General features: G+C 41.8%; 1 protein-coding gene across 1 annotated transcript in view; it reads left to right on the top strand.

Moving 5' to 3' along the window:
• The first annotated feature begins 2,019 nt into the window (after positions 1–2,019).
• Positions 2,020–22,230, top strand: part of lamb4 (laminin, beta 4) — a 65,826-nt gene continuing 45,615 nt past the window's right edge. Inside the window, exons 1-21 of the mRNA XM_031316235.2 lie at positions 2,020–2,101; positions 5,051–5,114; positions 6,141–6,170; positions 6,234–6,370; positions 7,278–7,413; positions 7,727–7,800; positions 8,387–8,575; positions 11,700–11,763; positions 11,887–12,101; positions 12,703–12,823; positions 13,001–13,189; positions 13,506–13,661; positions 14,302–14,405; positions 14,580–14,659; positions 14,865–15,048; positions 15,405–15,530; positions 15,646–15,834; positions 16,134–16,246; positions 19,553–19,673; positions 19,929–20,109; positions 20,657–20,800. Of these exons, the coding sequence (XP_031172095.2) occupies positions 5,093–5,114; positions 6,141–6,170; positions 6,234–6,370; positions 7,278–7,413; positions 7,727–7,800; positions 8,387–8,575; positions 11,700–11,763; positions 11,887–12,101; positions 12,703–12,823; positions 13,001–13,189; positions 13,506–13,661; positions 14,302–14,405; positions 14,580–14,659; positions 14,865–15,048; positions 15,405–15,530; positions 15,646–15,834; positions 16,134–16,246; positions 19,553–19,673; positions 19,929–20,109; positions 20,657–20,800 (2,575 nt within the window). The 5' untranslated portion in view covers positions 2,020–2,101; positions 5,051–5,092. The remainder of the gene's footprint in view (positions 2,102–5,050; positions 5,115–6,140; positions 6,171–6,233; positions 6,371–7,277; positions 7,414–7,726; positions 7,801–8,386; positions 8,576–11,699; positions 11,764–11,886; positions 12,102–12,702; positions 12,824–13,000; positions 13,190–13,505; positions 13,662–14,301; positions 14,406–14,579; positions 14,660–14,864; positions 15,049–15,404; positions 15,531–15,645; positions 15,835–16,133; positions 16,247–19,552; positions 19,674–19,928; positions 20,110–20,656; positions 20,801–22,230) is intronic.

Genomic DNA, 22,230 nt, shown 5'->3' with positions numbered 1-22,230 from the left:
TCACAGAATTATTGCAGCCTTTAGAAAACATAATAACTTAAAAGATATCTTGGTGAAAGCAAAGTTGAAGCCCTTAACTGAACCTAAGGTGAGGTCACATGGAGAATTTTTCAGGAAATATAAATTGGTACAAAATCAGAGCAAGAGGTGTTTAAAACACAAAAAAACACAAGTGTGCATACCAAAAACTGTGTTTATTTAATAAGATGCTTACAATGCTCCATACAGTATGTGGGCAAAACAGGAAGCACATTACTTACAAAATTCACACAGCACAGATATAATATATGCAGACAAAAAAACACTAATATCCCTCTAGTCAAACATTTTATTGAACATGGTTGGATCAACCTTACAGCCACCATATTAGAATCAAACCCTAATTGGTCTCAAACTCAGAGGAGAACTGAAAAAACTTGGATCCTCAAACTGGGGACTTTATTACCCACAGGTCTCAATGAGAGGTGAGGGAGCCTTGGCCGGGCTGATTTCTACGGTTTGTGCATTTAAATATGCCGCCTTCGGCGTCAGATTTCCTTTTCTTAATCCTTACCCGTTCAGGAGATACAGACGTTTTGACTACAAAAAAGTGACGTAGCTCGGAACCAGAAGGTCCTAGAGACAAGTGGGTGATACCATAGGAAATGGGGTGGGTGGGGAGGGGGGGGTATACATTGGTTTGAAGTTGCTTCGACCTTCCCTTCTAAAGATACAGCACAAAAGGTGAACCATTTCTCATCATGCTTTGCGCTTACAATTTTGGGACAAATTGCCCATATCTCAGCAATTAAACATTAAAAATGCAAAGTATTATACATGCCCGTGTTCATCAGCATGTCCTCTATCAGACTATGCTAAAAAAATACCATGTTCAAAATTTTGCACCATCACAGAAGAGTATGTGCACACAGAGGGGTATATATACAAAGTCAAAAAACCTTTATATAATGTGTTGCAGTTTATGAACACACAACAAGTGCTGGTCCTGGGGTGCACCTCAGTCAAAACCCTGCTATCCTAACCCTCGCTTACGAACAAGACCCAAAGTTATTTAAACTCCTTCACTTGGGGTAAGGACTCATTCCCTACCTGGAGTAGGCACTCCATCAGTTTCCTGCTGAAAACCATGGCCTCGGATTCCCCGCCGCTTCACACTCGGCTGCGAACCGATCCACTGAGTGCTGAAGGTCACAGGCCGATGATGCCACAGGCCGATGATATCATCAATGAGATGAGATCCCCAGATTACTGAACTGCAACCCCTCTCCACCCCGACTACGCCTCGATATCCTGTCCATAAATATTACAAACAGGATTGGTGACAAAGCGCAGCCCTGGCGGAGGCCAACCCTCACTGGAAACGAGTCCGACTTACTGCCGAGAACCTGGACACAGCTCTCGCTTTGGTCGTACAGAGATTGGATGGCCCTGAGAAAGGACCCCCTCACCCTCCCGCAGCACCTCCCACAGTATCTCCCGGGGGACCCGGTCATACGCCTTCTCCAGATCCACAAAGCACATGTAGACCGGTTGGGCATACTCCCAGGATCCATGCGAGAGTGAAGATCTGGTCCATTGTTCCACAACCAGGATGGATTCCGCATTGTTCCTCTTCAACCCGAGTTTCGACTATCGGCCAAACTCTCCTTTCCAGTACCTTGGAGTAGACTTCACCAGGGAGGCTGAGAAGTGTGATACCCCTGTAATTGGTACACACCCTCTGGTCCCCCTTTTTGAACAGGGGAACCACCACCCCAGTCTTCCACTCCTTAGGCACTGTCCCAGACTTCCACGCAATGTTAAAGAGGCGTGTCATCAAAGACAGCCTCCTTAAAACCTCCTTTGTCTGCTAAAATTTGCAGCTGAAAACTTCTATTATTAGTAGTAGTATTTTACTTCGAACGCTGAAGTAATACAATCCGTATTTATCTTGTCTCTCTTACTCACACAAATCTCTCTCATTGACATAAAACCTCTCCCTTTCCCTCGCTCCCTACCCCCCCTCTTTCATTGACAGAAAAAAGCCTGAGGCTATATGTGTCTCAGGTGTGCTGTTACCTGCCCAGATGTGTTAGTTCTCTCAGTGAGGCAGCAGAAGCAGGTAGGCCTCAAGTTCACTCTCTTTTCAACACTTTTTATAATAAATGAAACTCGACCCTGTTGGTCATCCCTGTCCTATCTCTGCAGAAGTTAAACGTTTGTAGATTACCTGGTGGTGGTTTATGATATTCGTACTGGCTGATTGAAAGTTTTAGTAGATTGATGATGAAGTTTTTCAGCCATGATTTCATGTCACAGACATTGGTCTGCACCAGACTGTATTTAATCTGTTCTGGCTAACACAAACTCTTCACTCTTTAAAATTAAATCTAACCTGATAAACCAAGCTACTTGTGAGTTTAGTTTTAGTTGTGAGCTGTAAATTAGGCAAATTATGCATCTGCAATAACGGCTGCAGCTGTGACTCATGGCACAGTGAAGCTGTCAATCATCCACAAAGTGCCAGGTGGAGTAATGAGACAGCCGCAGTGAAAGAGCATTAATGACTGTAGAAGAAAAACAAATTACTTTCAGTTGACCTTTGCTTTCTAAGACTTTCTTTCCTAAAAAATGCAAATATTCAGTATACTTTTTGTCATTTCACAGAGTACTTGCATACACAGAAGACTTGTCACAGTAAAATTAATTAACAGAAATAAATACTTGAATGTTAAAATGATGGAATTATATCTAAAATACAACTAAAAACAAACAGAACAATCAGTCCAAAATAGGAACCATTGTTAAAAAACTGCTTCTGAGGTTGTTAACGTAATTGTGATGAAGAACTGATGTGTGGTGTTCATCAGACTATAATTTAAAAGTTTAATAGATTTTGTTCTGCAAACATCAGCTGATGTGTTATTGATCATCTTCATAGGGATGATTTTAATTAGGTTCATTACTGCCTGTTTATGAAGACAAGCTGTCTTTAAGTCCAAAACTACTAACAAAATAGAAAACTATTTTTATATTTTCTCCGTGTTTGTGATGGTGTTGATAGTCTTTTCCCACAGTGCAACAGTGGAGGAGCTATGGGAAAACAAGGAGAATGTAACTCTATGTAACTTAATTTGATAATGGTGGTAAAACTCAACGGAATTAAATATATATATTTTTAATCCTTATGTGTTTAAATAATAATAAACCTGTCTATTTACTTCACAGATCAGTTTACAGATTAACCATTTATTATCTATTTTATTATTATCTTTGATAATGGAGCTTAACAGCAGAATATTTTAATTTAAGAATGTACTGAACCTAGGACTTAGAAATCTAAAATATAATTATATATCTTCTTTTTAAATCAATAAAGTGTTAGTATTCAACTGTGCTTGCAAACGATACCAACAGAAGTTAATTACTGCTGTCAGTGTTTGACATGCAGGCGCAGCAGTTTCACTGAAGTTCATTAAATCCTCACCATAACTGCAGAGGCCCGAGCATTCCCGTTAAAGTTCATCAGTCCCTTGAGGGTTTACAGTTTCTCCTGGTTCAGCTCTGCTTCGTGTCAGTTAAACACAAATGTGTCTGTCTAATAGAACAATGCACACTGTTGACATAATATCAAATTAAATATTAAAGTTATTTAAACTAGAGTTTAACCATAAAGTTTGTCTGGCCGTCTCACTCTGTTATGATTATCAGACATTATGACATTTGAATGACCTTATAATTGGAATCTCTACCTTTTAAAACATTGAATTTATGTTTGTCTGTCTGTTTTCCCTGGCAGCTTCTTCTCTCCACACTAAAAGATTTAAGATGATTCAGGATACTACTGAGGAGATTGTGGATAAGTTAGGGGAGAAAGGGCAAGATAAGATCAAAGCATGTTCTGTCAGTGCTTCAACTCATTCAGTTTAAAGTTATTCATTCGGCTGCTGAGACTAAACTGAACATAATCTTTCCTTCAGTCTCTGCTACCTGTGATAATCAGACACAAACAGAATTGGCAGATTATTTTATTATTTTTTTTTTTACAGTTTTCAGCTGTGATCCAGAATAAAAATCTGCAGAATTTAGAGGACTTTTTTTCTGCTCTTTACATCAGAGGTTTTTAATATCTGGGGTAGAGCTGAAGATCTTTGCCCGAACCCGACGAGACCCGACGGTTCGGTTGGGTTTGGTCTTCATTTCATTTCTATCATGTTACACGGGCTCAGGCCGGGCTCGGGCCGGACTCGGGCCGGGCTCGGGCTTGCGCTCCGAGTTGCGCAGTAAACGAGCGGTCAGGTGAAGTGTTTCGATTAGCGTGAACATGGATGCTGAGGAGGTGAAACAGAGGCTGGCTTCTGGAGGACTTATTTTATTTCTTTGTTCCAACTTCCAAGTGGCCTATAGCCTCCGTTAGTCATGAATAAATGATGTTAAAAAATGTATAAATTACTCATTCTTGACGGGAGACAAACGACATGCGATCTAATCACTGCTGATAGACGGCCTTTTGTACAGTCGGGCTGTAAATGGGTTCGGGCTTTTAAAAATCTGTCAATCAAAATGTACTTGTCGGGCTCGGGCCAAATTCTGTCAGGCTCGGGCCTTGTCGGGTTGAACTTTTAAGGCCCGATTACAGCTCTAATCTGGGGATCTTTTAGTTTTGAGGTCTGGGGTATTTACATTCAGAGGATTTTAACATCTGGTGGTCTTTTAGTTTTGAGGTCTGTGGTATTTACGTCCAGAGGATTTTAATGTCTGCAGGTCTTCATGTCTGGTTCTCAGGTAAGTTACCCATTTTGCCCGGCTGATATTACAGTCATTATGAGTTCATGATCTATATTTTTTGTTTTGTTCTCTGATTGTTGATCAGTTTAGTTTTTTAATGTATCTGTTGATCAATGTTCTCTTTTAGTTTTTTATGTTTGTGATCAGGACTCTTGGTTTGTGTTTTCTTTGTTTGAGGAGATAAGACTTCTGGTGATATCTGACATCAGGTCAGCTGTCAGACAATTAATTACACAGTTTAACTCATTATGTTTGAATAACTGTCTATTTTTGTCCTCCAAAGGAGAGAGAGTCCATCACAGACCATCAGCTGTGACAAAACAACATGATCTTCATCTTCTTCACCAGTGAGTTCAGCTTGTTCGCGGTCACATTTCTCTCTCATCACTTAGACACCTGACTCATATGGAAGGAAGACAGGAAGTGAAGAGAGATGGGAAACATGTTAAGCACAGAACATATTATTATTGATAATATTCCTGTAGAAAGAAAGGATGCAGAGTATTGATCCATGTATGATGGTTAAAAAAGTGCTCTACAAATAAAATGTATTATTATTATTATTATTATTATTATTATTATTATTATTATTATTTAAATATCTCACTTTACTCTATTGTGTCAACAGTTAACTTCATTTAATATTGTATGTGGAGTTTTCTTTTGCAGTGTGCAAATGTTCCACCAAAACAAGTTCCTTCCTGAGACTATTTAGCCACCGTCGCTGCGTCCAGAGCTTAGTGCACCCAAGACCAATCTGATTGGTTTAAAAAAGTGCAAACATCAAACATCCCAGATGATTTTTTCCTCCTATCCCAGTATGCATCTGTGGTGTAGCCAGACCTTACTCCACAGCACTGTAGACATAGAGCTGGCAGTTCGATATATATTGATCCAGGCAGTCTATATCAGGTGTGTAGATAAAGTAGAATCAGACGTTTTGTTCTTTCAGCAAGTAAAGTTTCCTGAGAGGCGTAATAACTTATAAAACTCTGATGGAGAAGTTTTCTACTTGTTGTCACTTGTTTTGTTTCGGAGTCATTTGTATTTAAAAAATGTATATACAATATGATATGTAATGATTCTTGACTGAAATTGTTGCTTAAACAATTCCGCAAAATAAAGTTTTATTTATTTATTCGGATGTAATCATCTTTGACACCAAAACCTGTCCTTGTTCTGGGTTTTTGATAGGTCTGTTTGCAGATTTATTTTTGAATGCTCCTTATGCTTATGCTTATTTTATCAGTTGTAAATAAGCTTTCTGTCTGCTGAATCTATTAATCTATTTACACACATTGATTTAAAATTCAGATAGAGTTGAGATTTCCACTAGAATTTAAAATCCTACTTACCCATCTATATTTCTGCAGTTTTTCTTCCAGCAGCTCTGCTTCAGGACCCCTGGGACCTCAGGGACCCGCAGGATATCAGGGACCTTCGGGACCTCCAGGACCTTCGGGACATCCAGGACCAGTGTCCCGGCGGCTCCTGTAACCCCCAGCTTGGTGACCTGATGGTGGGTCGAGCAGCTCAGCTGTCAGCCTCGTCTACCTGCGGTCTGGACGGACCAGAAAACTACTGCATCATCGGGTACCTGGAGGTCAGAGGTCACCTTATATTAAGCCTGTTCTCATGACGCAGTCGTACATATAGCTCTGAAAAGTAAAGCACTGTAATTTGTATGTATTCCACATATTTATTACTGTCAGCAGCACATTGACTGCTGCTGCATAAGAGCGTGAAGATCCTCATAGGAGGGAGGTCGAGGGGGAGGTTTGGCTCCTAAAACACAGGGCTTTTAAGAGGGGATCAGAGTTCATATCCTGGAAGAAGTTAAGGAAAAAAACACAAGACTTTCACCCAGGGAGAACCATAGTTCATGTCCTAGGAGTATTATTTAGGGTGCAGCATTAAGTGCAGCTAAACTCTGTTCTCTCTCTGAATACTTTTTTTCTCTGTGTTCTGTCCTTTTTCTGATTGACGTGTTTCTGGCTCGTACTCTGACTTTCAAACTGAAACATGTTCTGATCTGTCACTTTATTATCCGATGCTGTTCTTTCCACCCTGAGGAATCACTTTTCCTCATGACTGAATGTTCCTTCTTTTTCCTCCTCCTGCAGAATCTCTGTCTCTTCATTCCATTCGATCTTTATTCTCTCACAGACATGTTTCTTTACAAACTGTCTCTACACTTCTGTTTTTCACTGTTGTGTTCTCCACACAGTAGAGATAATAACAAACACATTCTCTACACTGTAGAAATTATGTTTCCACAAATCATTTAGTCTAATGTTCAACACTTACCGCATGTATTGTGATTTTTACAAAGGTACAGCAGCAGACAGAAAAAAATCAGATCACTGATCAATACTCAAAATAAAAGTTGATTGTAGAAAAAATGTAGAAAAAAAGAAAATGAGACTTCATCAACAGTTTAGGATGTTAGTTGTATATACATATGATGGTGATTATTAATCAGTTTGGTTTAATTTGTTCTCATCCTGCAGGAGGAGAGAAAATGTTTCACATGTGACTCTCAGCTGCCATACAATCGCTATAGCAACCCCAACAGCCACCGCATCGAGAACGTCATCATGACCTTCGACCCCAAGAGGAAAATGAAATGGTGGCAGTCTGAGAATGGTATGTTTTAAACGTGTCTAATTAGATTAAGACTCACCTGAAGTTTAAATGTTTCATCTGCAGACATTTTCCTCTCAGGGTCTTTAAAGCAGTGAACCATCAGATGAAGCGTGACAAACTCACAGCTGATGTGTTTGCTGATCAGTGATCTCTATTCTCCAACAGGAAGCAGTGTTTTTCTTCTTCTGGTTTTTGTATATCGACTCAAAAAGAATAAGCAGTTCTGTGCTTCTGAAACCTGGTGATAGTACAGAGATAATGATTATATAATAAATCCATCCCATGAGTAACTAAAGCGCTGTGTCGTCTGCAGGAGTTCATGAGGTCAGCGTTCAGCTGGATCTGGAGACCATGTTCCAGTTCAGTCATCTGGTCCTCAACTTCAAGGTAAACCACCAAACACACAAACCTCCCAGATAAATTATTAGAGGACCACAGGCTAACTTACTTCCCTAACACTGATTGGCTGATGGGTTATCTTTGACTGTTTGATGAATCAGGAGTACTGATCCTCTTTCAGTTTCTCTGTGACTCTATATCTTATTGAGCAGTGAGCACCCACTTCCCGAACGGCTCTGATTCTGAAACTGATTTACCCCGTTCAATATCTTCATTGACATGTCATTAAATGCTGATATAAAGAGTTTTGTATCTTCTACGGGAGCAGAAACCTTCGTTTTACAACCTCACAGCTCGTGGTCAGTCTACCTCGGATGGTTTAGACATCATGGCTGATTATCTAAATCCTTACAGAGAAAATGAACAGATTTTTTACACTGTCCTCTATTTCCATGAAATATTTTAAACCTGTAGATTAAGCACTGATAAACTAAAGTAAAACTAAAATGTTATGTATAAAATGTATTTTGTCACATTTGTGGTCATGTCACATCACATGGTCCTTTCAACATGTGAACCAACATAGAAAAGGAATATTGTCCGATGTCATTTACTGTGCGCTCTCTGTCTGCAGAGTTTCCGTCCGGCGGCCATGTTGGTGGAGCGATCGAAGGATTTCGGACAAAGCTGGAAAGTTTTTCGTTATTTTGCAGAAGACTGTTTGCTTCATTTCCCTTCAGTGTCCAATCAGCCGGCCGACAGGGTCGATGACGTCGTCTGTGACAGCAGATATTCCAGCTCAGATCCGTCCACTGACGGAGAGGTAACACACGTGCACACTCGCACATACACACACACACACACACACACACACAGACATGCAGACAGATATATACACACACACACACACACACATACTTATAGTGTAGTGGCTTCAAATGACAAACAAAAACACCTGTCTTTTACACTGCTCGATATGCTGCAACAGGAAAGTGAACAAACTTAAGCATGTCAGACATTAATTTGCAACAGGTTCTCACACTCATCTCATAAAATACGGACGCTTGGTCAGGTGCCTTTGTCGTTCTTATTGATGCTAAAAGTCTCCTTTAGCGCTATAAGTAAACGTGCTTGGTCGGGACTATTGCCGTCCCTTTTGACGCAGTTATGTTAAGGAAAAGGTCGTGGGTGGGCTTACGGTTTCGTGACACGCGGGAACAATGGGATGGTTGGGTTTAGGAAAGGGTCGTGGGTGGGTGTACGGTTCTGTGACACGCGGGAGGAAAATAAAAAGCGACTATAGCAAGCGTGACAAGCGGGATGCGAACCCCGCTCTCCTGGGTGAAAGTCCTGTGTTTGTTTGACCCATCCACCACCTCAACCAACCTCCATACGCGAAAATTTGCCCTTACATACTACTCGCTAAATCCTATCTAACTGCTGCTCTCTCTGTCCAAACGTCCTTATTTTACGAGTTCGGAATGAGAACAGGTTGTAATTTGCATCTAGCATCTCATGGTCATCTCATCAGTCAAGATAGCGAGAAGACACAACAGACAACTTCCGTGTAGGCTACTTTAGAATAAAAGCACTTCCTGTGACAGCCGTGTTAATACTAAATGACTTATCAACAAATAACCAAATAAGGTTGTGTAGATTTCTCAAATATTAGCTGTAAATCATGTAAATAGCGAGTTTGCAACCTCACTATAATTTAACATTTCTTTAAGACTGTTTTTAAACTTAACAACATGAATTGCTTATTTAACTGTTTTGAACAAACATTTCACAACAACACTCACTTAGACATTAACCCTCTGAGAACCACCACGGACATATTTTAGTCTTTTTCATTTGGGAATGAAGGATGTTTAGGGGAAATAAGTAGGTCAACCGTAGATGTCACATAGAAGTGTTGTACATCATCTGAATGTTGAGGACCTGAGGAATAATTTAAGATGGAGCGCAGTACTTTGTGTCAAGTTCAGGCGCCTATTCAAATGATGAAAGTTTAGAGTATTAAGGTAGGGTAAGTAAATCATGGTTATTCTCATGCTCATTTATGTCTCATCAGTTGTTGCAGCAATTTCTGGGTTGGGACTATTTGTAACACAGATTTGGTGCAGGTTAGGGTTATGGGGTTAGTTAGTAATTTGTATATGCTTCCTCTTTGTCACATTCTGCAGCACCCTAAAATTTCTTATCATAGCTATGCGGATGACACCCAGATTTATCTTGCACTCTCATCAAATGACTATGCTCCTATAGACTCTCTATGTCTTTGTTTGGAGAAAACAAAACAGTGGATGCAACAAAATTTCCTCCAACTAAATGAAGATAAGACTGAAATAATTCTGTTTGGCAACAAAAAAGGAAGACTGTCACTTAGTACTTACCTTGACTCTAGAGGACTAAAAAGTACCAAAGTCAAGAATCTTGGTGTAATAATTGATGAAGACCTAAATTTTGGTCATCACATTAAAGCGGTAACTAAGTTATCTTTCTGGCATCTTAAAAACGTAGCGAGAATCAGAAACTTTGTATCAAAACATGATCTAGAAAAAATCATTCACGCTTTCATTACCTGTAGGGTAGACTACTGCAATGCGCTTCTTACTAATGCTCCAAATAAGACCATAAAACAGTTGCAACTCATTCAAAATGCTGCGAAGAGAAGAAAATGCAGGAGAGAGCACATTACTCCAATTCTCAAATCACTGCACTGGCTTCCGGTTAAATTCAGAATCGATTTCAAGGCTTTACTTATTGCCTTCAAGTCCTTCAATGGTCTAGGCCCAAAATATATTGCCGACATGTTTATCGACTACAATCCTAGTAGGTCTCTCAGATCAGCAGGTACTGGTCAGTTGGTGGTGCCCAGAGTTCTTTCCAGGAGTGGTGAAACGGCTTTCAGCCATTATGTTGCTCACTGCTGGAACCAGCTCCCGCTGGATCTAAGGCATGCACCAACTGTAACCATGTTTAAATCTAACTTAAAGACTGTTCTCTTCTCCAGAGCTTTTAGTTAGGCTTGCCTGATGGTATTTTAAGTACTTTATTTGTTTTTAAACTGTTATGCCTTTGTCTTCTCATATATCTCAATTGCATATTTGTTGTTGTTGTTTCTGCCTGTAAAGCACTTTGAATGACCTCTGTGTATGAGAAAGTGCTCTATAAATAAATTTGCCTTGCCTTGCCTAGTTATTACCACTGTAAGAATTGATAAAAATGATCAAATTTCCCTTAAAATGTCACATTAAGACTGAGACCTTGAAAAAATTATAGAAAAATCCATGCTGTGATTTGGGATCAAAAACTTTTGACTGCGACTGGATGGCGAGGATTTTTGTTCTGAAAACTGCTCAGCAACCCACTTATTGTCGAAATTCCTATGAAAGCCAGACATCCTCTGAATGCCCTCGGTCTCTAGTTTGTCTGTAAAGTTTGATGGCGCTGTGATTATCCTTGAGGTCACAATAGCTCATTTTATACAATGAGGTCAAGTTTCAGCTACAATGAAATGGCTCCTTTAAGGACTAAAATCATCACACATGAAAACAGTTTGGCTCATTGAATCCATAGAGTCTCAGCTTTCCAGTCAGACCCAGTATACGCAACTCAGAGACTGTTTACGGATCCTAGTATGCAGAAATACACACCATCAAAACATACCATTTTAGAAGAAAAGAAAACATTCATGCTGCCAAATGTTATCACTTTATTAGGGCATCAGTCCTTGGACTGATCCAATTCATATCAAACCAGAAATTACAAACATCTTCACGAGACAATGGGAGATTTAAATTAAGAATAAAAACTGTGGACACATTAAATTACAGTTGTTTTACATTCGTACCACTTCATAAAAAAAATTCTGTGTCTGTTTTTTTGTGTGTTTAGAAATCTGTATTGTATTCAGAATGTGTTTTATTGTGTTTGTCCACCAGGTGGTGCTGAAAGCTCTTGATCCTGTCTTTGAAATAGAAAACCCATACGCACCACACATCCAAGGTCAGGTGACATTACACCAAAGAACACTGCTCTCTGATTGGCTCTCAGCTGTGTGTTAAACAGTTCAGAACATGTTTATATCTGACAAAGAGAGAGAACATGTTTTCTAACCTTTGTCCCCAGATCTGATCACCTTGACAAATATCCGTGTGAATTTCACTCATCTGTTCACGTTGGGCGACACACTACTGGGGCGAAGACGCAGGAACCCTCAGGACAAATATTACTACGCTCTTTACAACATGGTGGTCCGAGGAAGCTGCTTTTGTCACGGACACGCCAGCCAATGTACGCCTGTGGACGGAGGACGAGGGGATGTCTTTACTAAGACTGCCATGGTACGGCCCGGAAGGGTTTCTGATCCGGTCAGCTGACCTGAAGGGTTTCTAAACCGGTCAGCTGACCTGTGTTCCCCTGAGAAGCGTGATGTCATGAACATGTGATTTAATCATAGTTAACGCAGTAAATAGTTTGTGTCACTGCTCTCTGACTGATTTCATGAAATGAAGGAGACATTTTTCAATAAAAAGACAACATATACTATAAGAATATTAACTTTAAGATAAATGCAGACTGATTTACTGACACTGCTGCTTTAACAAATTAAATGTTCGTTCTGATGATGATTTAATCACCTGTAAACTGTTGGATCGGCTGCCCCGTCAGGAGTTCTAGGACCCTGTTTTAATCTTTAGTCTAGCTTTCTGCACATTTCCTCCAAATTTACTTTACTCTGAACCACCATCAGTGACATTGGAATCAAATGTCCTGAGACATCTTTCTCAGATTTCTGTGTAAAACCACATTTCCAGTGTTGTTGGAGCAGTTAAGAGACGGGAAAAGAGATAAATACTAATTATACTGTTTCTGTGTGAACAAACATGTTAAACTAACAATACCAGGTGATTTCTGCAGGTAAAGATGTTTTCTGTTCTTCAGGTTCAAGGCCGATGTGTTTGTCAGCACAATACAGCCGGAGATAATTGTGAGAGATGTCAGGACTTTTACCACGACTCCCCCTGGAGGCCTGGAGGAGAAAACAATGGCAACATTTGCAGGAGTAAAACAGAACCCCTTCTTTATGTTGCTATAAAACATAAAATAACCACCAACATCTGCAGTACTAAAATTTAACCGTTTCCTCTTTCTATGTCGATACAAAACATAAACCAGGCAGTTGTAAATTATTATTCATCTCATTTCAGTTTGTAATCATGCCCTGGTGTTTCTCTTTCAGGATGTAACTGTCACGGTCACTCAGACTCGTGTCACTTCGACTCCACTCGTTTCAAAGCGTCAGGCAGCGTGAGCGGTGGTATCTGTGACGACTGCCGTCATGACAGGACGGGGCCTCAGTGTGAGCGATGTCGACCGTTTCTGTATCAAGATCCACAGAGAGCGACAGACGACCCACACGCCTGCATACGTACGCTTTAACTGCTTTCATTTATTTACTCGATTGTGTGTGAAAACCCTGAGGTGATCAAGACAAGAGAGTACTCACCCTGGCCACAGCCCAGATTTTATATATACAAGAGAACGACTCACCCTGACCCTGATTTTATTGACAAGAGGACAACTAACCCTGACCCAGATCCAGATTTTATAGTTAACATCATGAGCATGTGTTTACATCTTGAGAACAGGTGGAAGTAAAACTCTCATTCTGTTAAGACTGTAGTGACGGTCAGAGAGAGGTAGAGAACAGTCATATTCATAACTTCGATTGTGTTGTGTTTTAGCGTGTGACTGCGATCCGGCCGGTTCTCAGGGTGGCGGTCTGTGTGACACTCTGAGCGGGCATTGCGTCTGTAAAGAAAACGTGGAGGGTCAACGCTGTGATCGCTGCAAACACGGCTTCTTCAATCTGAGACAGGACAATCCCGCCGGCTGTCAGGGTGAGAAATCACTTTTATTTTACCTTTTTAAACCTTTAATGAACAGAGAAGCTTCATGTTCGTGTTTAAGCTCTTTAAGATGATTGGCTGTGATTCGAGGTTAGTAACAGAAACATGAACTTGAATTAGGCGTGAGCTACGGTTAGCAGAATGCTTAACTACGGCTGCTCTGCCATGTTTCCTCTCACACGTCCTCAGCTGTCTATGTCTTAATTGCTGCTTGTAGAAACAACTTATGTGAGCATTTTTCGGGGGAGGACAGTCTCGTATATCCATGTCTATGTCTATGTATACACTTTTTATGCTTTTATGTGTACAAAGTAGTTCAATGTTTTACCTTTGTTCAGCCTTCTGTTCTTGTCTTTAGCCATACATCCATTCTGTGTAAGTTCATACTAGTTATATAGTTGAACTATACTAGTATACAGTATAGTTCAGCTATATAACATAATATTTCTGTGTGGACACCGACCATAAAAATTATTCTAAAATATTGCTGCATTTCAACAAGTGTTTTGTAAGTTGCTGAAATCTGCTGCTGGAAATCTAATTTCCTTGCGGGAGTCATCCCAAAAGGATCAATAAAGAGAAGTCTAAGTCTAATACCATGTCTGTCTGATGTTGTGCATGTGTGTTTCAGTGTGCAGGTGTCATGTTTTGGGAAGTGTCGGGTCTTGTGATCAGCTGACAGGAAGTTGTGAATGTGACCATTTGGCAATCGGACCGCTGTGTGATCGATGTCTGGTAGGTTTCATCTTAACGAATCAGTCTGTGAAATGCAGAACACTCCAAACATCTGCTGAAACAGTTTATATAACACTTTAGACACCAAACTTCATCCCAAAGAGCTTTACACGGTATGAGCCTGACTCCGTTATGACTCTGTTATGATCCTGACTAATTTGTTTTCATATTCAGGAAGGTTTCTGGGGTTTGGGAAACTCTGTGTTCAGATGTTTGCCCTGCGACTGCGATGTTGGAGGAGCTTACAGCACCACGTATGTTTCCTCTGATTTTATTTTCATTTTTAAATATTTAATGAATGAATGGCTGAAAAGGAGGTAAAGATCAGGTCAATTTGATTTCCACAGCCTAGAATCACATATAAGTCTCAGCTAATAATACCAGATGAAGAAATCCTAACTCCAAAACTAATCTCATTCTTTATTTACTTCCTGTCTCCTTCTTCACTTCCCGTCCCAGGTGTTCTCCGGAGGACGGACAGTGTCAGTGTTTACCCAACATGGTGGGTCGACGCTGCTCTGACCCTGCCCCCGGCTACTTCCTGCCTCTGTTGGACTACTTCTTGTATGAGGCGGAGATCGCTGCTCTGCTGCACGGAGGAAGCTCTCCTCCGTCTACTCCTCCATCTTCTTCTTCTCCCCTGGTGAGAACTGAAGAGTCAATGTGATGATCAGAGACAATATTAGTGTGCCTCCAGCGATATTTTTTTTCCCAGGCCAAGATCCGCCCTTCAATAGCTACTATTGGCCAGGCGTCCATGCTTACGCAAGGTAACGTAACCTGATTTGTTCAGGTCCTCTCCCCTAACCAATCGGCTATCCTAACCTTCACTACTCAAGGTCAAATTCCTAACCCCAACCAATCAACCACTATGGCCACACCAATCGGGTCTTGGCGTGGCCATAGTGGGATTCGTAATTTTGCGTGCCTCCATGTTTCTGTGTGTTCACCTCTTAGTAATGTGTGTGTGCGTGTGTGTGTGTGTGTGTGTGTTTCCAGGTCAACCCAAGTGTTTTGCCGCGGTGTGAGAAGTATTTCAGAGAGCAGGGTTACGACTTTAAGTTCACTAGCGGACGAGTCGTTCTGGTTCGGAGGACTCCAAGACTCACCCGCCGCAGGAGACAGGTGGCATGTTTTATTTATTTCCTGTTAAACTTTGGGGTTTTTTGCCCCAGTCTGAGCTTTCAGCCAATCAGATGGTCCTCCTGAGCCCTGAGTAATGATTGTTTCCGTCCTGCAGCAGAGTGGCCTCCATCTGGACCCGGGTCACGCCCTGCAGATCGTTCCCCGTGAGAGGACAGCTGATCGCCCCGTCACCTGGACCGGTTTGGGATTTGTCAGAGTGTTTGAGGGGGCGGGGCTTAGGTTCACTGTGGACAACCTCCCATCGTCTATTGATTACCAGCTCATGATTCGTTATGAGCCAGAGGTAAAGGGAATGGTCAGGGTTCTGGTTTTTATCTACATTTACCTTTAATCTTCAGATATTAAATGATGAAGCTCTGGTAATGGTTTTGTATCTTTTTACTATTAACTGTTTTATAAAAAAAAAAAAATAGACAACAATGGCATTCATTGTAAAAAGACATTAAATGTAATCTCTTCTGACAGAAATAATTAACAGTAAATGCCAGAGCCTCCAACCTTCATGGTGACTTTTATTTCCTGGCTGCTTTAATTACAAATTTCTCTTCCTGTATTAAAATGTCAGCTGATCTTTCTCTGCAGTCTCCGTCTGATTGGCTGGCTTCAGTCAGCATCATCGCGGTGTCGGTTGGTGACAGCAGATGCAGCAGTGACCCGACAGAAAGTAAAACTCTGATTCTTCCTGGAAACTCCAGGTGAGACTCCGTCAGAAAAGTCTTTTGATCTTTAAAAGGAAGGGCAAATGACACTTCATGTGTGAAATAAATACTCTTATGATTCTAGTTATATACGGTATAGGGATACTGCTCCCCCCTTTGTTCCTGACAGACAACAGTTAATATTCACAAAGTGACCACTAGAGTTCGCTGTCAGGTCACCTTTCACTAATAATTATTGATTATATGTTATATCTGTGATCAGATTACAATGACAAAACTAATCATGTGAAGACATGACAGTAAAGCTTGTTTTTAATGAAAAGACGTGTCATGCCGTTTACTGTTGTTTGTTTAGGAAATTGAATTTTTGGGCTATTTTACTTCCATAGCATGTCTTTTTTCACACTTTTGGGAGAAAAACATCCAAAATACACATTTAGGTGTTTATTTTGCCCCACTTTTGGCGCTTTTCCATTACATGGTACCAGCTCGACTCGCCTCGCCTCGACTCTACTCGCCTTTTTTGGTTTTCCATTACGAAAAAAAAAAGTACCTAACAGGTACTTTATGTAGTACCTCCTCAGTCGAGGTTCCCAGCGAGCTGAAGCGAGCCGAAAAGGTGACGTGAAAGCAACAGACGGGGGTGTCCTGAACAAACCCGCCATTTTTAAATAGTTTAGCCAGCTGTGTATTTTTTGCTGCCTCCAGCTTCTTTAGAAACTAAACGTGTCTTCTGGCATCAACACACATTCGATGTTCTGTGTGTGTGTTGCGTTAGGTCACGGCAGTTTACTGCGGCAGTTTACTTGTTTTACAGTTCTGTGGAGGCTCCGGCAGAGCTTTCGCCATAACCTAACTACACACACACATGGCCGGCTCCACGCACACACCAGCGCACAAGTATAAACATCAGGCCACTTTTACACAGGCTACACAGGCTACGGCGAAAGCTCTGCGTGGAGCCTCCACGGAACAGTAAAACAAACTCAAGTGGCCTGATGTTTATACTTGTGCGCTGGTGTGTGCGTCGAGCCGGCATACGACAAACAAACCCAGAGTTTTCACTAAACGTGCTTTCTGAAACGGACCCCAGAAAGCAGGTTTAGTGAAAACTCTGAGTTAGTTAACCCTGAGATGAGGGAAACTCTGGGTTTTCTGTTTCAGAAAGAGAGGGAACTTAAACTCAGAGTCAGTTACTATGGTAACTGAGTCTGTGAACCTAACCTGAGGCCTGTACTACGAAGCGAGATCCTGGATGTCCTGGATTTCTTTCAGTTACCCGGCTTCACCTAACCTAACAACCGCGGTCCCGCGTCAGCTGTATCACGACGCTGGTTAACAACTAGTTCAATCAACCCAGGGTTTCCCAATACAGAGACGAGCACGTTCACATAAAAAAGGCGGTGTTTGCACAGCTCGACCAATCTACCAGATCTAACATCTACCAGAGCCGCATATTTTACATAAGAAGAGGAAATTATAATTCTACATAAATATGAATAACACAGACACGGTTTAGCAGGCACAACGCAATACAGTCACTGCTTCCTAAAACAGGAAGGAAAGCTGGCAAAAAAATAGCCGACACTGTAGGTGCGTAAATCACAACGCTTATCAATATCACTTTCCCATCAGTCAGGACCAAGATCTGACCATTATTACACTTGTGCACTTTCCATACAATGCCGTTGCTTAGCCTTTTATTTCAGTTGCAACCCTGGCATTGGGAAGCCATCGTGAGAGCAACACACGGCTCAGAAGCCCAGCCGATATGTAATTCCCTCCCATTACAATCTATGTATTTCATAAATATACACATCAGGGAATGCTTACGGGGTTGTCGGTCTCTAAATGTTTTAACTTTTATGTGCGCACCCCTTTCTCCCCCCCTCTCTCTGTCTCTCCCTCTCTCTCTCCCTCTCTCTCTCTCTCCCTCTCTCTCTCCATCTCTCTCTCTGTCTCTCTCTCCCTGTCTCTCTCTCCCTCTCTCTCTCCATCTCTCTCTCTCTGTCTCTCTCTCCCTCTCTCCCTCTCTCCCTGTCTCTCTCTCCCTCTCTCTCTCCATCTCGCTCTGTCTCTCTCTCCCTCTCTCCCTCTCTCCCTGTCTCTCTCTCCCTCTCTCTCTCCATCTCGCTCTGTCTCTCTCTCCCTCTCTCTCGCCCTCTCTGCGCACCAAGCTCCGCCTGATCTTCTAAGAACGGTGACGCCGTTATCAATCGAGTATTGATTGGTTGATCTCTGATCTCCTACTTAACCTGCTCCCGACCAGGTTAGGTGTTCAGCATAAGTTACCACGGCGATTGAACCCGGTAACAAGTGACCCACCATCGTGATACAGAAAACCCTGGGTTGAACCTGAAGTTACCTCGCTAACGCCAAATCTTGCTTCGTAGTACAGGCCTCTGGTCGGGAGCAGGTTTTCTTCAAGAAACCTCGAGTTTCTCTCAGTCTCATCCCTCTGACACCAGCCCAGCCTGCTGACAGCAGCAGTTTTTAGATAACTTCCTATTTGAGCGGTATCGTTTTTCTTCCCAGTCGATCAGTTATGTAGCCTACAACTTTATCCGTCCTCATATCACATTAACGTCACACATCTATGCTCTTACATCCCAGCAGATTATTTGTGTCGCATTACGTTTTTTCAAACGGCATTTGTCTTTACAACATTGGTGATGCGGAGCATTTATTAAAGCCACTGTAGCGAAGTGCCGTCAGAAGAGCGTGACTCGCTCTGAAACGTGTTTTAAACGTTTTTAAAAGGAGTTCCACAGGATTGCAGGAGAATGATGTAAAAGCTTTGAAATAAAATATTATTAATTATAATGCTGTTAATGATGGTGCTGCAGCCTCAGAATGGGATTAGTAGGCATAGTACTTTTTCGTCCGCAGAAATGAAATAGGTTATAGGTTCAATACCATTTCACCAGTAATATTAGGCTATACTTATGATTAAATATGATATACAATATATTGGAATATACGCATTTACTCTAGCAGCAATTTTCTCCCACGCAAATTCTCTCTTTTGCAGCAGCCGCCGTTTTTTTTTTTTTAACTCTCTGTATGTGCGCATGAATATTTCCGCCGACCCGTTTCTTTGTGGTTGTTACCATGGTGAATCGTAGTATCATGGCTCCATTCATGCTGCCATTTTATTGTGGTGGTGAACCTACTCCAAGTTGATTGAACCAACTCATAATCAGCTGTTCTGAAACCAAAAACTCAGAGTTTCCATCTCAGGGTAAATCTACTCAGACATCAGGGTTAGACTCAGTTTGTTAAACCTTCTACCTGAAATAGGGCCCTATTCTGTTGACTGTTTGTTTACTTGTTTGTCTCCAGAGGAGGTATTCTGGACTCTGCGGTGTGTCTGAACGCAGGCGGTCGGTACTTTGTGAACGTCGTCTTCAACAAACAGCCGGGATCGGACGCCTCGTCCAGCTCACACATCCTGATCGACTCGGTGAGGAAGTCTTTATCTGTTGTACAGTCTGACTGTACAATCAGAGCTCAGCAGCAGGAAGTAGTCTGACTGTCCAATCAGAGCACAGCAGCAGGAAGTAGTAACAGTGTGTGTGTGTGTGTGTGTGTGTGTGTGTGTGTGTCAGTGTTTGTATCTCCATATTTATATATATAGGGGTGGCTGTGTCTCAGTGGTAGAGTGGTCGCCTGCCAACCCTAACCCTTGAATACGTCTATGAATACATGTGTTTTTCAGATGGGTCTGATTCCCAGCATCAAGTCCGTCCGTGACTTCTGCTTCCAGAGTGACGTTGACTCTTTCCGACACTTTCGCTGTGTTGGATTGGCTGCCGAGCTCGGCCAGCCGGAGTCGCTGTCGGGAGTCTGCGAGGGACTCATCAAGAGCATGTCGGCACGAATCCACAACGGAGCTGTTCGTACGTATTTCAACACAAGTCCATAACTGAGCTTTTCTTTTTATAAATTTAATGATTTAACAATTTCTGGGTTTTTTGTTCTCCCTGTTTTTCTGAATCTCTTGTTTTGTTTTCAGAAAAGGGTTATTGCCACAGTAAGTTCAACTTACGTGGAATTTCCCTTGGTGATTGGTGCATACATAAACAAACAAACATATTAAACATTAATATGAAACAAACAATAAATACAGAAAACAAATGTATACAAAATAGCTGTTTAACATAAGAAAAGGAAGGCTGAATGGGTTGTGTGTAGAATGTAAAACACAAAGTATGTGCAATAGACAAAGTCTAGGATGAAGATTAAGAGTCAGTGTCAGCAGGGGTCTGGGGCCTTGTTGGTGAGGCTGACTGCAGAGTGGAAGAAACAGTTTTTGTGGCGTGAGGTTTTGGTCCTGATGGACCGCAGCCTCCTGCCAGAGGGGAGAGGTTCAAACAGTCTGTGTCCGGGGTGAGAGGGATCAGCTATAACCTTTCTAAGTTAATCTCTGGGTTTCCCTGTTGTCAGTTTGCAGGTGTAACGTCGTTGGCTCTGTCGGACCGTCTTGCAGTAATCAGGGAGGATTCTGTGAATGTAAACCCAATGTGATTGGACATTGCTGTGATACCTGTGCACCACTGACGTTTGGTTTCGGACCTGATGGCTGCAAACGTAAGAAACTCTCACATGCAAAATCCAATAACACACAATATACAACCAGTGTTTCCTCTATGTTGATAGCATAGTGGCGGTCCGCCACGGTAAAATTTCCAGCGCCACGGTATCAGAAATAGGGCAGACGCACAACAGGGTTTCCGCTATGTACACCGCGCACCACCGCTCCTTCAGCTGTTTATGAAAAGTCATAAAGTCGTAGCGCTGTCTGCTCTTCTGAACTCAAGCAACTGTCCTCCGCTCTCTCTCCCCCTAGGGTGAGCAGAGCAACTGGAACAGTGACAGGACGTCATCACTCGCAAAGTTATGGCAACCAAATAAACAACAGGGCGAATACTACTACACTCACTAAGTGATTAACAGCGACGAAAGCCGCGACATGAAATCCGCACTCACACCCATGAAATATGACAGCTACAGTTTATTGGAAAATAGCATTGTGATGAATTTACTGTCCCAGACCCCAATTTAATCAGACCCCCCATTCGAAGCCATTCCACTACAGGCATAGTTACTCTCCACAGCTGATAAAATGCAATGATATTTACGTGTAGCAAGCCTCAACATTAATTCCCGACATGTTTATATCTGTCAGCCGCTGACGTACCGTCACCTGTTGGGACATACATGCTGTCCGTACCGTCACCTGTTGGGACATACATGCTGTCCGTACCGTCACCTGTTGGGACATACATGCTGTCCGTACCGTCACCTGTTGGGACATACATGCTGTCCATACCGTCTCTGGTTCTGGTTCTGACCACGGGGACAGAAACAGGACAGCTCACTTCAACACAGCGTAATAACTCCTGAAAATAATATCCATCTCGCAAATGTATTTGTCTCTGCAGTCATCTCAACCATCGAATACCGCGACAGGAAAATAATACGGCTTTTTTTTTTTCCTGTGAAGAAATGTGTCGCGGTGTTGGTGAATTCTTAAAAAAACCAATGCACCACTAAATGTTGCGTTAAAATGCGTTGTAACTCGCGTTACTGAGACTGTAACGAGTATAATATTACCGAAATTGAATTAGTAATGCGTTATATTACTGCGTTACAGCAAAAAGGAATACATTACTGTAATTGCGTTACTTTTGTAACGCGTTACTCCCAACACTGTAAGGCACCTGTATGAACTCGCAGCTCACTGTGACTTTCATGAGAAGGAGGAGGAGATAAGAGATAGACTTGTCATAGGGATTAAAGACAAAGATCTTTCACTGAAGTTACAAATGATAAGTGACCTCACTCTGAAAAGGGCAGTCGACATGGCCAGACACTCTGAGCTAGTGAAGCAACAGAACAGCGAGGCTGGCGCATCAGGGCACATTGATGAAGTGAAATCAAAGTCTTATAAAAGTAAGTGGAAAAACACACAGTATGAGGCGACTTCTAATCCGCCTAATGAAGTTCAACCCTGTCGC

This window comes from Sander lucioperca, chromosome 7 (genome assembly GCF_008315115.2).
Source record: "Sander lucioperca isolate FBNREF2018 chromosome 7, SLUC_FBN_1.2, whole genome shotgun sequence".
Lineage (NCBI taxonomy): Eukaryota > Metazoa > Chordata > Actinopteri > Perciformes > Percidae > Sander > Sander lucioperca.
The sequence above is the reverse complement of the archived record's forward strand: the minus strand, read 5'-3'. Positions and strand labels throughout refer to the sequence as shown.